Source organism: Antedon bifida, chromosome 3, assembly GCF_963402885.1.
Source record: "Antedon bifida chromosome 3, ecAntBifi1.1, whole genome shotgun sequence".
In the NCBI taxonomy this organism is placed as follows: Eukaryota; Metazoa; Echinodermata; class Crinoidea; order Comatulida; family Antedonidae; genus Antedon; species Antedon bifida.
The window spans coordinates 25,582,983-25,598,284 of NC_136228.1; the positions used below are offsets into that span (position 1 = coordinate 25,582,983).

At 34.4% G+C, this 15,302-nt stretch overlaps 1 protein-coding gene and 1 non-coding gene across 4 annotated transcripts in view; both read left to right on the forward strand.

The window, feature by feature from the left end:
* The first annotated feature begins 5,960 nt into the window (after positions 1–5,960).
* On the forward strand, positions 5,961–6,032 carry Trnad-auc (transfer RNA aspartic acid (anticodon AUC)). The gene has a single exon. It is a non-coding gene; the product is annotated as a tRNA-Asp (tRNA).
* A 5,350-nt stretch (positions 6,033–11,382) lies between these two features.
* Positions 11,383–15,302, forward strand: part of LOC144836937 (U3 small nucleolar ribonucleoprotein IMP3-like) — a 59,356-nt gene continuing 55,436 nt past the window's right edge. For all 3 annotated transcript variants that reach the window (XM_078691882.1, XM_078691884.1, XM_078691885.1), the window contains exon 1: positions 11,383–11,607. In XM_078691882.1, the coding sequence (XP_078548008.1) occupies positions 11,474–11,607 (134 nt within the window). In that variant the 5' untranslated portion in view covers positions 11,383–11,473. The remainder of the gene's footprint in view (positions 11,608–15,302) is intronic.

Genomic DNA, 15,302 nt, shown 5'->3' on the forward strand with positions numbered 1-15,302 from the left:
GATAGCCTTCTTTTGTATTATTTGCAGTTTACTGAGGTTGGATACGTAAGTGTTGGCCCAAACAATGTTACAGTAGCTCAAATAGGGAAGAATGAGGGAGCAGTAAAGGGTTCGAAGAATATTAAGGGGTACAAATGAGGATAACCTAGATATGATACCAACGCTTTTGGAAGTTTTATTATCTACTTCTTTAATATGTTTTTTCCACGTTAGATTGCTGTCCATAACTACACCTAAAAGCTGATTGTACACAAGGTATATCATGGTTGTCTATGGTAATTTTGTTGGCTAATAAGTCAATAGATTTTAATAGTTGTGGGGTCCCAAAGAGGATGAAGCTACATTTTTTATGATTGAGAGAAAGTTTATTAGCGGCAAAATATTGGGACAAATTGATCAAATTGGAGTTGACAGTATTGAATAAGGATTGGACATTTTTGTTTGAAAAAAGTACTGTTGTGTCGTCAGCATAAAGGAAACAATTTAGGAGCTTAGAAGAGAAGTGAATATCATTGATGTATAGAATAAATAAGAAGGGGCCAAGTAGAGATCCTTGAGGGACGCCGCATGTGATTGGACTAAAAGTGGATATGGAGTAAGAGTATTTGGTACATTGGGCACGATTGGAGAGGTAACTTAAGAGATTAATTGCTGATCCACGGATTCCATCCATAGTGAGATAATTTGTGTCAAAGAATACTGTGGTCAATAGTATCAAAAGCCTTGGAAAGGTGTATGAATATGCCGATTGCAAGATGGCGGTTTTCAAAAGCGTCTATAATTTTATTTGTCAGGTCGATGAGAGCCATTGACGTGTTGTGTCCCTTTCTGAAACCGTATTGTCTGTTGAAAAGTATATTGAATTTGTTAATAAATGAAATATTCTGTCATCAATTACTCTTTCCAGTGCTTTCGAAAATATAGATAGAATGGAGATGGGTCGATAATAGAGAGATCAGATTTTGGACCAAATTTGTATATAGAGGTAACGCGCGCTAGCTTCATCCTCTCTGGGAACACACCGCTGGGTAAGGCAAGATTAAAAATATGACACAGGGGAAGGGAAATCAGGTCATCAATGTATTTAATGGCCTTGGTATGAAAGTCGTCAATACCTGGAGATTTATTATTTTCAAAGAAGTTATTATTTTGACTCTGAAATTCTGAAATTTTATTGACAAGATCAATACAAATCGACATAACCCTAAAAAGTTATGGAAGGTTATAAAAGATCTTGGGTATCAAAATAAACAAAATGAAACTGCTTCGATTACTCTTAAAATAAATGATAAACTATGTAGTGAGCCAAACATTATTGCCAGTCACTTTAACTCGTTTTTTACAAACGTAGCATCAGATCTGGTAAGAAAGCTCCCGCAAAGGTCATACGAATTTGATGTAAATTCTGAGAATTTTAAAAAATACTATGACGGTACTGACAAATTTTCCTTGCAACCTGTTAACAACAATATAGTTAAAAAGGAGATCTTGGGTCTCGGTATAAATAAAAGTACAGGTCTAGATGGCATACCCGCACGTTTTTTAAGGGATGCGGCCGAAATTATTGCAACTCCCATAACACGGATTATCAATTTCTCATTTGAAACGGAATGTTTTCCAAATGAGATGAAATTGGCTCGTGTTCGACCAATTTACAAGAAAAAAAGTAATCTTGAAACTGCTAACTATAGGCCTGTCAGTATACTGTCGGTGGTGTCAAACATTGTAGAAAAGATTGTTCACTCACAATTAAATAAGTTTTTGGAAAGGAACAAACTTTTATATCGTTTTCAGTCTGGTTTCAGACAGTCCTTTTCAACAGATCACTGTTTAATTCACTTGACAGACTTCATTAAAACTCAAAGAGCGAAAGGGAAATTTACTGGTATCTTACTTATTGACATCCAAAAAGCTTTTGACTGCGTTAGTCATGACTTACTTTGTAAGAAACTCAGAAAAATTGGACTCGAATGTGTCAGCTGGTTTAAATCATATCTGGAATGTAGACATCAAACAGTCAATATTGGTGGGGCTGTTTCAGAGCCTTCAGAAATTGTATGTGGAGTGCCACAAGGGAGCATCCTGGGACCACTCCTGTTCCTCATCTACGTTAATGATATGCCTATGTCCGTCTCATCATTGTTAATGCAATATGCTGACGATAGTGCAATTGTCAACTCTCATCATGATCCTGATATTATCAGTAAAAATCTTGCTAGGGATCTGACAATAATTTATCACTTCACATGGGAAAAACTGAACTAATGTTGTTTGGTCCCAGGATGTCTCTCAAGAACTACACAAATTTTAGCGTCCTTTACAATGGCTATACAATTTCTTTGAATAGCTCTATAAAATACCTTGGTATCGAACTAAGCAATAGGCTTAATAGTGAATTAATTGTCTCAACAATTATTAAGAAAGTTAATGGTCGTATTAAATTTGGGTATAGAAATTGTCGTAACTTTGATCGCTGTATTCGTAAACTCGTAATGGAAGCCCTGGCTCTAAGCCATATAAATTATGCTATATCATCCTGGTATTGGGGTACAACCGCGGATTCCCGTACTAAACTTCAAAGAACACAAAATAAAGTAATTAGATTCATCTTAGGGAAACATAATAGATACCATATCACCAAAGACGATTATACTTTTCTTGGTTTATTAGATGTTAAAACCAGGGCCGAACAAATGACACTACAACACGTACAGACAATATATACAAAAAGATGTCCAGACTTTATGTTAAATAATTTTAATAGGATAAATCATAACCATGGTACTAGAGGTAAAGATTGTAATTTTATTGTTCCAATGAATAACTATACTGTTAGTAAGACCTTTTTTTTTAATGCAATCACACTGTGGAACAAAAATTACCAATAGAAATAAAAAATATTTTTACACACAATAGTTTTAAAAGGACTCTTAAAAGAAATTTTTATTAACAAATATGCAAATTATATAGACCTAAAATTATGATTGACTTTTCTTGTAAATAATAGTAGATATTTTTATAATAATAATGATTATCAGAATTCAGCATAAATCAAACATGTAATTAAATTAATTTGTAATACTGTATAAAATAATAATAGATCCATATTTTTGTATAATTATTGTAATATTGTTTTATTATGTTGGGGACCCCTTTGGAAACAAGCCTCTGGGCTTAAAGGACCATCCCTTGCTTTCCATGCTTATTTTCTTGTCTAGTCTTGTATTTTTATATTTAATGTTTCTCTTTTTATTTCATTTACATTATACTGTTTTATATATTTGTACTGTATTTAGAAAGCAATAAATATTACTTACTTACTTACTTATTAACAGAAAATTCATTAGGATCGTAATATCGGGAGGTACTCATTGCATTGCAAATTGGGAATCAGGGTCAATATTGGAGGTAAAGTTATCTGGGTTGATTGAAGATGGAGAAACCAATAAACTGGATAATCGGTCGGAATTTGATGTGTTGTAGTCTGAACCACAGTGGTTATGAGACATGATAGTACAATACAAGATACAAAAGTATAACAATAAAAAACAATTCAAGTTGAAAAATAAAAAATTGATGTCAAGAAAAAAAATAATTAAAAAAATAGTTCCTTCGGGTCTAGGGAACGGGGTGTGCTAAAGGATATAGCTCAAGACAAAATGGATCCAAAGTTGCGTAAAAAAAAAATGAATACATGATATTTGGTAACGTTGTTTGAAAGGATAGGTAATTGAAACTTCATAACATTATAATGATGATATCAATAAAGCCAATATATATAATAAAAGCGCACTCTGATAAAGGTAGGCCTACTTTGACAAATTATTAAAATAAAAACAGATTGTATCAAGAATAAAATTCGGAACTACTGTATTAACGGCCATTGATTTTGTTATACACTATTAATTCACTTTGAAACAATATGTAGAGTAAAAAATGAAAGCAATACTGGATACTTTTGACTGTTCAAACTTTGCGAAAATAAAAGACGCTAAAGGAAAATGGTGCTGTGTGAATTAGATGATGCACACACACACCAACGAAAGTTTTTTCGTGGTGTATTAATTATTTGATACATGTAGATAAAATAAAAAAGTTTAACATAGATCGATTAAAAAATACATTGTTGCGGAAAAACGAATTGTTAAGTTGTTTTCATGTTCAACAATATATAAAACCATTTAGAATCGTTTTGTTTGTGTGTGTTCATTTTTATTCATTTTTTTTGTTAATTTTGTAATTACATCGTGGTCTAATTTTGATTTTTAACCTTGTGATACTTAATAATTACACATGTCGCGGATTCGAACTCGAACGTATACTAAGCAGTAATATCAATGGCCATTGCGTTTTACTCACCGTGATTTAAGAAAATCATTCTGTTCAAAGAATAGGTGTACTTAATTAAAACAACGACGCGATCATTCGATACGGTTGACTAAAAGAGTGTTTTATAGCGGACCACCGGCATGGTATTTGTAGATCCGGCCATGGCGGTACACAACAGAGGAGGTTGCGTAGTTTATACAGTGACGTAACATGGTCAAATTACTGCTATGTTTTGCCTTTTTTAGTGTTTATCCTTAAAATTTAAGAAAGTGACATAGCCTATCGTGTGCGGCCCATCAATAAACATCAGTGTGCCAAATGTGAGCACGTACCGTTAAGTGGTTTTGGAGGGATACGTAAAATACGCGAAACATTTAGTAGCATTAATTATATAAATCCAAAGGCAAATTACTGAAACAAGGCCAACAGCCATAAGTCGCGTGCTAAAACGCATAGTGATACCCGACCGACAGACCGACATAGTGAACTATAGAGTCGCGTCCACGCGACTAAAAATGACAATGCTATGGGTATCAGTGGCTGGATCTCCAATAAAAAAAAAAGGCGAAAAGCTAAATCAAAACGATGATAAAGTAAAACAGCCAGAAGTGAAGGAATTTGGATAAAGTCATAGCATAAGAACTGGCAAATGCTGCCTGGGTGGACAGGAATAAAAGAAATATAACAAAATAGACAGGGTGGTGAATGGTGGGTGGAGACTGAATAAGAGTAGAAAACAAAGAAGTTAGCTTGGTAGAGATATAAACAATTTTGGAATGGAAAAAAATAACCTTAAATTTACAGTTCAAATTACACTTAAAGGTGGAATTTTCAAAACTTTAAATAATATTTGAACTTTTATGGGCCTTTACAAGATGGCGGCCAAAATATTCAAATAGCTTATATCTTCGTAATGGCTGGTGTTAGAGGTTTCATTTTAGTGTTTCAAATAATTCATATATATATATATATATATATCTCTCTTTTTCTCATTCTCACAGATTTCCTCATCTTTATCGTTTCAAATTAATTAATTAAATTTCAGTATATCACCGGGCGGTTTAGAATTAATGTTCTTTGCCTGTTGTGTTTATATATATAAAAGTATCTCTTCGGAGATCCCGCCTCGTGAATAAAAATACTGAAAGATGAGGGCGTATCAATTTGATCTCTGTTGCGCGTGCGTACAACTGAGGACTAGTGCTGTTCCGCCGTACCACGCCGAGAATGTTAAAGAGTCGCTATCCAATCGAGTTCGAACAATACCATGAAAGCCCCAGTGGTCTAATGGTTAGGACATCTGCATATCAAGCAGGCGGTTCGAGTCTCGGTTGGGGCGGCTTTTTCTCATTCTCACAGATTTCCTCATCTTTATCGTTTCAAATTAATTAATTAAATTTCAGTATATCACCGGGCGGTTTAGAATTAATGTTCTTTGCCTGTTGTGTTTATATATATAAAAGTATCTCTTCGGAGATCCCGCCTCGTGAATAAAAATACTGAAAGATGAGGGCGTATCAATTTGATCTCTGTTGCGCGTGCGTACAACTGAGGACTAGTGCTGTTCCGCCGTACCACGCCGAGAATGTTAAAGAGTCGCTATCCAATCGAGTTCGAACAATACCATGAAAGCCCCAGTGGTCTAATGGTTAGGACATCTGCATATCAAGCAGGCGGTCCGAGTTCGAGTCTCGGTTGGGGCGGCTTTTTCTCATTCTCACAGATTTCCTCATCTTTATCGTTTCAAATTAATTAATTAAATTTCAGTATATCACCGGGCGGTTTAGAATTAATGTTCTTTGCCTGTTGTGTTTATATATATATATATATATATATAAATCCAAAGGCAAATTACTGAAAAAAATGACAATGCTGTGGGTATCAGTGGCTGGATCTCAATGGAGATACAAATAAAAAAGCGAAAAGCTAAATCAAAACGATAAAGTAAACAGCCAGAAAAGTTAGCAGAGCTTTCGGGCAACACTAGCCCTTCATCAGTGCAAGTGATATATATATATATACATATATATCTTATGCAGTTCTTATGCTAGCAGTTGTCACCCCCGACACTGTACTAAAAACATACCGTACAGTCAAGCATTACGTATCAGACGTATCTGTTCTTCAGATTTAGATTTTCAGAATCGTACCGAAGAACTAACCGGACATCTCCGGAATAGAAATTACAAGAAGGAATACATCGAAACTGCTATAAAGAAAGCAAAGGATATTCCTCGATGTCAAACACTGACGTACAAACCACGTCAGCCAAAAAAATCGACCAGAGTGCCATTGGTCACAACCTACCACCCTAGGTTGCCTCCATTACGGGCTATTATTGAGAAACATATGCCCATTCTACAGTCCACAGAACGTCTCAGGACTGTTTTTCCGGAACCACCCATTATTGCATTTCGTAGACCTCCCAACCTTCGTGATATATTAGTCAGATCTAAATTTAAGAGTGAAATTAACTCTCATGACAGCCAAAATTTGGGCAGTCACCTTTGCGGCAAATCTTGCAAAACTTGTTCATTGGTTGATTCTACTGAAAAATTTCAGAGTAACCAAACTGGCCGCATTTTTCGGATAAGACAATCAATTAATTGTCTAACCAAAAACGTCATTTATCTCATATACTGTAATATTTGTGGCAAACAGTACGTCGGAGAAACAAAAAACACTCTCCGTATGAGAATGACACAACACAGATCAGCTATCAAAACATTAAAGCTTGATCAACCTGTAGCCGAACATTTTAATTCAGCTGGTCACTCGATTGCAAATTTCAGAGTTATTGCAATAGACCACGACGTCAAATGGAGCGACAAAACTCGCAAAGACAAAGAAAACCACTGGGAATTACTACTTAAAACCACAAAACCTTTTGGACTTAACATTAGGAACATACTCCCAGATCGGTAAAATTATTCCATTGACTACCAAAATTTAAGTTTCAATATTAACCACCATTTTAGCTTTTTTGAGTTCCAGTCCAAAATTGTTTATATCTCTACCAAGCTACCTTCTTTGTTTTCTACTCTTATTCAGTCTCCACCCACTATTCAACACGCTGTTTCTATTGTTATATTTCTTTTATTCCTGTCCACCCAGGCAACACTTGCCAACTCATATGCTATGACTTTATCCAAATTCCCTCACTTGCACTGATGAAGGGCTAGTGTTGCCCGAAAGCTCTGCTAACTTTTCTGGCTGTTTACTTTATCGTTTTGATCATGAAAGTGGAAGTGCTCGATACAAAATGTAGAGCTAAATAGAAATAAATAATAAATTCAGAGCCTAGCACCTGAAGATTGAGTTCAATCATTAAACAGCCTGTAGTGCAATAAAATGTTCAGTTGGTAATTTACTAGCGTCTTTTTTATTTATTTCTATATATATATATATATTTTATCAGATCGGTAAAATTATTCCATTGACTACCAAAATTTAAGTTTCAATATTAACCACCATTTAAGCTGTTTTTCAGTTTTATTCCAAAATTGTTTATATCTCTACCAAGCTACCTTCTTTTTTTTCTACTCTTATTCAGTCTCCATCCACCATTCACCACCATGTCTTCTTTTGTTGTATTTCTTTTATTCCTGTCCACCCAGGCAGCACTTGCCAGTTCTTATACTATGACGTTATCCAAATTCCTTCACTTGCATTGATGAAGGGCTAGTGTTGCCCGAAAGCTCTGCTAACTTTTCTGGCTGTTTTACTTTATCGTTTTGATTTAGCTTTTCGCTTTTTTTTTGTATCTCCATTGAGATCCAGCCACTGATACCCACAGCATTGTCATTTTTTCAGTTAGTTGCCTTTGGATTTATATATATATATATTTATATTCACTCAAAACTACAATTTCTGGCATTTTGACCTTTGACCTTGTCTTCTTATATCTCTGTAACTAATAATATGAGAGAGAAACAGTTTAATGCAAATTGCGCAGGACCTATATATTTATATTTGATCTAATGAACTTTTTTGTCCAAAAGTGAACGGAAATATTTTGATTGACCTTTGACCTTGACTTTCTTCTATCTCGATAACTACTGGTCATAGAGACATGTGTTAGGTCTTAAATTGTTCAGAACATAGGCTATATGTTATATTCATTCTAATGAAATATTTTATCAGTATGTGGCAAAAAATGGCTTCATTGACCTTGGACCTCGGTTTTCTTGTATTTCAATATATACTGGTCACAGAAAAATAACATTTGACTTAAAATGGTCAGAATGTATATTTTTATATTCATTATAACAAACGTTTTGTGTCAAAAAGTACATGAAACCGATCTAATTTGTTTTTACTGGTAGTAAGGATGTGATTTCTGAACACATAATTCCGTAATTCTATTTCTGAACACATAATTCCATAATTATATTTCTGAACAAATTAAAGGTCAAAATTAGTACAAAATTTCTTTTTCTAATAAAAAAAATAAATATTTTAATTGTAAAAAGACATTGCTGCAAGTTATTCTATAGAATTCAGACAAATTAAAGATGACACTGCCTGAAATTTTGTTTCAATGAAACATAAAAACATATTATGGTAGTCCTACCATACAGTAGATATAAAATAAGGAAATTTTAATAATAAAAATAAATTTTGATTTGGAAAAGTAGAGCTCATAATACATAAAGCATCTATGCGCTTCGCAAAAAAATAACACGTTTTCAATAAAATAAAACAGAAACTAAACTACCAACATCTTGCAAAATCCACATAACTATATTCAGTTTACCAGTAATTTCATGTACATAGACTGGTGCCTTCAGTTATGTGACCATCTAACTAGACGACAAAGTAAATCAGGGAAAAATGAAATTACACGTTTTAACGTTTCATGTAAGGTTCACGGATTTTCCATGTAATTCACTATAAAGAATGGAAGTGTTTGTCGAAAAGGTGAGTTTTAAAAGCTGCTTAAACATGGGGATTGAAGAGTCTGATGATTGATGAAAAGCCAGAAATGGTAGTTGCAGCCATTTTTGTACAAAACGTTGTATTAGAGTGAATATAAATATATGTATGTTGTAAATTAATTAACACTAAAATGAAACCTGTAACACCAACCATTACGAAGATATAAGCTACTTAAATATTTTGGCCGCCATCTTGTAAAGGCCCATATAAGACCCCCGCAGGGTTACAACGTTTTTCTGGTTTATTTTGACCCACTAAAGATATTTAGGCAAGTTGCTAACTTTCATCACAAATTGCACACGTGACCCTATTTTATGACATCTTTTAACCTGACTATAACACGCCCGTATCGTTCTCACGCAGATAGGCTTAACACAGGCGCGGCGTAGTAGTAGTGCGTACTGCGTAGGGCATATCTGATTGGTCGATTGCAGCCGCCATCTTGTTGGTTCCTTCTAATAAAGAATAACGTTTTTAACTGCGATAACATTGGAGGCTGCCAGAATCAATTCAAAGTGTGCTAAAAGTCCAAAATAGTAAATGTGACAATCCACTCTTTCTTCTTAACGTTTTCCGTCTTCCGACATTACGCTTTCCACAATTTGTTTTCATTTTTGTCTGTTTATGGCAGGATGGTTTGTTCTTGTGTTAGCGTCTACATGTCTTTGTAAGTCTTTCTTTATTTGTTTCATCCAGTTATTTCTTGGTCTTCCTACAGGTCGTTTTACTTTCCTGTTAGTTTCTTTCATTGTTTGTTTGATTGGGGTATCATCCAGTAATCTAATCATGTGTCCATACCATTTTAGCCTCCTTCGTTTAATTCTTTCACTCCAATCTTCTTCTTCTGTGACAATCCAAACTTGTTAATATTGTATTAGGAAGAAGACATCTTAAATTATTTAAATCCACTAATAATTTTATATTTGGTAAATTTTAATAGTGTCTTGTAACCATAGAAACTGAGAGAAACCATGAAATTCCACTTAAAATGAGCAAAAACAAAAGTGTTGATGAATTCGCTGTTATTTTTTTGTAGAAAAAAGCAACAGATTTGATACTCCATGGAATTTTTATCTGTTATTAACCATGTTATTATTGCTTTAATTTGGGGTTAAATACACCAAATACAGTCCAAAAATACAAAAAAATCGTATTTTTAAAATAAAACCACTAAAATAATTTAGATTCACGGCGATTAACGCGGTAATTTTGACATTAATATTTCGAGCAAAGCTTGAGCTTTACGTTAATACCAAATTTGGTTCCGACAATCCACGACATTTCATATAGCAAGCGATTTAAATGTCTATGCGTGCCGTTTTAAGATAAATTTATAATACATAGGCGCGGTTACGTTTGGTTGTTGCGCACATGTACCGCAAACGCACGAACCTGACGAAGAAGGACTTTCCAACGCACCTGTATTGGAAAAGTGGGTGATGAAGAGAACGTATCAAAAAGAACTTTTGGAGAATTTTCCAAAATTATTAAAACGTTTAGTTATCGTTTACAAACGACAAATATATGGTACTCATGGCCATCACAAGCTTGGCACACTAAGGAAAGCCTTTACCAAACGTTTTCGTTTAGTGACGAAACTGAACTAGATGTGCCAGAAATATCATCCCAGCTAAGAACTACTTTATTTCTCATGCATCAAAGAAAAGCGCACCAGCTTGTAGAAGAAGAGAGAACCAGAGAACTTATGCTGCGTCCCGGAGCGTTATAAGCAAAATTTACCGTGAAATATGTTCTAAAGTTTGCAATGTTTTAATCAGCAGCTTTAAAAACTCCACTTCTATGGGTCCGAAAAACCCTTATACCCTTCAAATATTAACTTTTTAGAACGATGCATGAGAAATATAGTTAGAAAGGTAAAAGCACTGAATGATGAAATCACCGAACGTAATGGTGAAAGGGTCAAATAGAAAACCACGGAACGATGAAACAGCCGTATGAAATGACGAAAGAGCCGTATGAAAGGATGAAAGAGCCGTATGAAATGGTAAAAGAGCCATATGAAATGGTAAAATTGCCGAACGTAATGGTAAAAGAGCCGAAGAAGGCAGTAACGGCGTTCCATAATTTTCGACCATGCTTTTTGATTGTCAGCAGTGAGTCGAGTTGTAATTAGTCGGAGAGTGATAGCCTATATACTTTGCTTTAGTTTATTGACTCAATTAAGTTATTAACGCGCTTTTCAAGAATGAGAGAGTTAAAGTTTCATGAAAAAAAATTACTTAAAAAGGTCGACTTTATATCATGGGAAGTTGATAATAACCTTCACGAAGTAAATATACTACGGAAGTATCACATACAAAAGCGAGAGGACTACACAAAGTGAGTAAATGTGGCCTAGAGGGCCAGGCCTAGGCTACTAGCCTAGGCTAGGAACTTGCATATATTTTTCAATTTATCTTTCAGCATTCGAATAGTGTTCAGTTTGAAAGAGTATATAATCATAAGCATTTTAAACTTTAAATCAACAAAATTGATTGAAATTTGGCACATCACTAGGCCTATGCTTTGTTTACATAGGAATCCCCACCCCGCGTTGTGACGGAGTATGGTCGAAGCGGCCGCCAACCAAAGCGGCCGCCAGTTTAATATCGTCATTTGTATGGAACGCCGTGTGCGCTTTAATCTTGGATTGATGTTGTCAACGCCATGGCCTATAGCGAGTTGAGTTACAGCTCTTCTTTATATTTCTATAACAAGTTGTATAATAAGTTTGCCGGCCGTTAAATCAATGTATATTTTATATGTATTTTAATATTAACTTACATGCTATCGAATCTTATATTCTATTTTTAATATTTACATACTATCGAATCATTTAATAATTTACGTACTTTGTATATCTCATTATATTGGTAGTGAAGGGAAAATATAACGTTGAACTGACACGACGTTTCTCGACCCTCTCCTATCGAATCTATACATTAATAATTTACGTACGGTATTGTCGAATCTTTATATCTCATTTACATACTATTGAATCGTTATACAGTATTGCATTAATAATTTACGTATACGGTATTGCCGAATCTTTATATCTCATTTACACACTATCGAATCTTCATACAGTATTGCATTAATAATTTACGTACGGTATTGCCGAATCTTTATACCTCATTTACATACTATCGAATCGTTATACAGTATTGCATTAATAATTTACGTACGGTATTGCCGAATCTTTATATCTCATTTACATACTATCGAATCGTTATACAGTATTGCATTAATAATTTATGTACGGTATTGCCGAATCTTTATACCTCATTTACATACTATCGAATCGTTATACAGTATTGAATTAATAATTTACGTACGGTATTGCCGAATCTTTATATCTCATTTACATACTATCGAATCGTTATACAGTATTGCATTAATAATTTACGTACGGTATTGCCGAATCTTTATATCTCATTTACATACTATCGAATCGTTATACAGTATTGCATTAATAATTTACGTACGGTATTGCCGAATCTTTATACCTCATTTACATACTATCGAATCGTTATACAGTATTGAATTAATAATTTACGTACGGTATTGCCGAATCTTTATATCTCATTTACATACTATTGAATCGTTATACAGTATTGCATTACTAATTTACGTACGGTATTGTCGAATCTTTATATATCATTTACATACTATTGAATCGTTATTATACAGTATTGCATTAATAGTTTGCGTACGGTATTGCCGAATCCTTATATCTCGTTTACCTACTATCGAATCTTTATACAGTATTGCAATAATAATTTACGTACGGTATTGCCGAATCTTTGTATCTCATTTACCTACTATCGAATCGTTATACAGTATTGCGTTAATAATTTACGTACGGTATTGTCGAATCTTGGTTTTTATTATTAGTAATAGGGTGTGTTCTACATTAAGTGTTATTCCATTGTAATACATTGTTTGTGTTTTCAATAAAGCCACGTGGGGACGAAAACGCCAGAGGAACGCACACCTTCTACAGCACTATTGCTGGCCGCCAGTCGAGTTATTAGCAAAAATTCGCGTAATTAATTACCGTACCGTACAGACACTTGCATCTTATATTAGTATTTAAAACTCATTTTAAATTGATTTATATATCTGAAGGTATAAAATCATGTATATTGTAAAAAAATTAGAAAGAAGAAGAAACTACTAAAGTATAGTTACTTTACGGTACTGATTAATTAATATAGGCTACAATAACAAAACTATATATTGTGATATACTTTATTGAAAAAATGTATATAATTCTTAATAATTGGCTTATTATATATTATATTAATATACAATACAAACACCACAATGAATGTTATTGACTTTATTATTAAACATATATTTCATTTATTTAAAATCATTTAGTTAAAATAAGTAGGCTAATCATCGATTCGCCATTTCGTTTAAAAGAACGTATCACATTCAATCTGTAAAATAAAGAGAATAAATTACATTACAATAATGTAGATTGTTATTTACGTCCGAGTAAAGAAAACCTGTCGAAACAATGACAATCAAAGATTACATTACAAACCAACAACAATCAAAGAGCACACGGCGTTCCATACAAATTACCGTTATTGAACTAGCGGCCGCTTTGGTTGGCGGCCGCTTCGACCGTAATCCGTTGTGACCTTGTAGTACACAAATAGTCACTGGGTGAAAATACTACTAAAACACATATAAATACATTTTATGAACATATTTTTAATTAGAAAGTTGATGGTGACAAATATATATTTGTATAGTACCACATTTTGTTTGAAAATTGTGTCAAAATCACAAAAATAAGATAGAAAGTACTTATTTATGTTTACCCCTCTCCCTGGACTGCGCGAATGTCCCGGAGCAATACCCCCACCTCAGCCAGGCTGTGTGATGACGTCATCAGGCACTTTGCGGCCTAGAATTGCTTACTCACCTAGCATCAGGTGATTAAAAACCTTTTGCGAGCCAATATAGGTAATATTTATGTAAAACCAAAGGCATACACTGTTAAAATATTAATATTAAAAGTAAAATCCCAAAATATTTGGCATGTTTTCGATTTTTTCTGATTTTACTAACATTTCGATCTTTTCCATCTTTTTTTTTTCAATTCTAGCACCACATTATCACAGTAAATAAATAAGTAATGAATAATAAAGCCTGTGGAATATTTTATACTTTGTCCGAATTTATGACAGAGGAATACAGTAATTATAAAGAGGTTATGCAGTGAATTATATGTATTATAGATTATTGATTCATGAAATGAAATGAGCTTATAAACAATGTTAACAGAGCCAGTCTAAGTCATTGATGGCATCTGTTGACATATCCCCTATATCCATTATGTCGGTGTACTGACGATGATACCATCTACTGCACCCCTCGCAACCAATCCAGTTGTCTGGGTTTTCATCATATGTGCCCCTACACTTCGAACATATGTCTTCATTTATTTCTTCTCTCGCTTTCTTGATTTTTTCCTTTTCTTTTTGCCTTTCTTCGCGCTTTCGTTTTCTTTCTTCTTTGGCAGCATCCTCATCTTTCTTTTTTTGCTCCTTTTCTTGCAACATCCAGTGTTCTCCCCAGGATTCACATCAAGCGTGACGCTTCCGCGCCCCCCCCCCCCCCCACCCGGGGGAGGGGGACCATTCCGACACTAAGTACGTGAGTCACAGCCCCACCATGGTTGGGGCTGTGGCGAAGCGATTTTTGGTAATTGACACCCTAGATGGCCGGAAATGGTACTCTCGCACGTAACATTCATGTTGAGTGACACCTCTAGTTTGTCCGGAAACAACACTTATAGCGCGCTAGCAAACAGCAACAAAACGATCATAGCCTACCTTTTCCGCCGGTAAACATACGCGATAAGAAACATTTTTAGCGTTCATTACGAACGTCAGGGGGAAGTCCCCAATGAAAAAAAATATGCCTACTCATCAGTAGGACAAAACTCTGTAGTTGGTCGGAAAGGACACTTCATAGCGCGCTAGCAAACAGCACGATCGTAGCCTAGCCTACTTTTT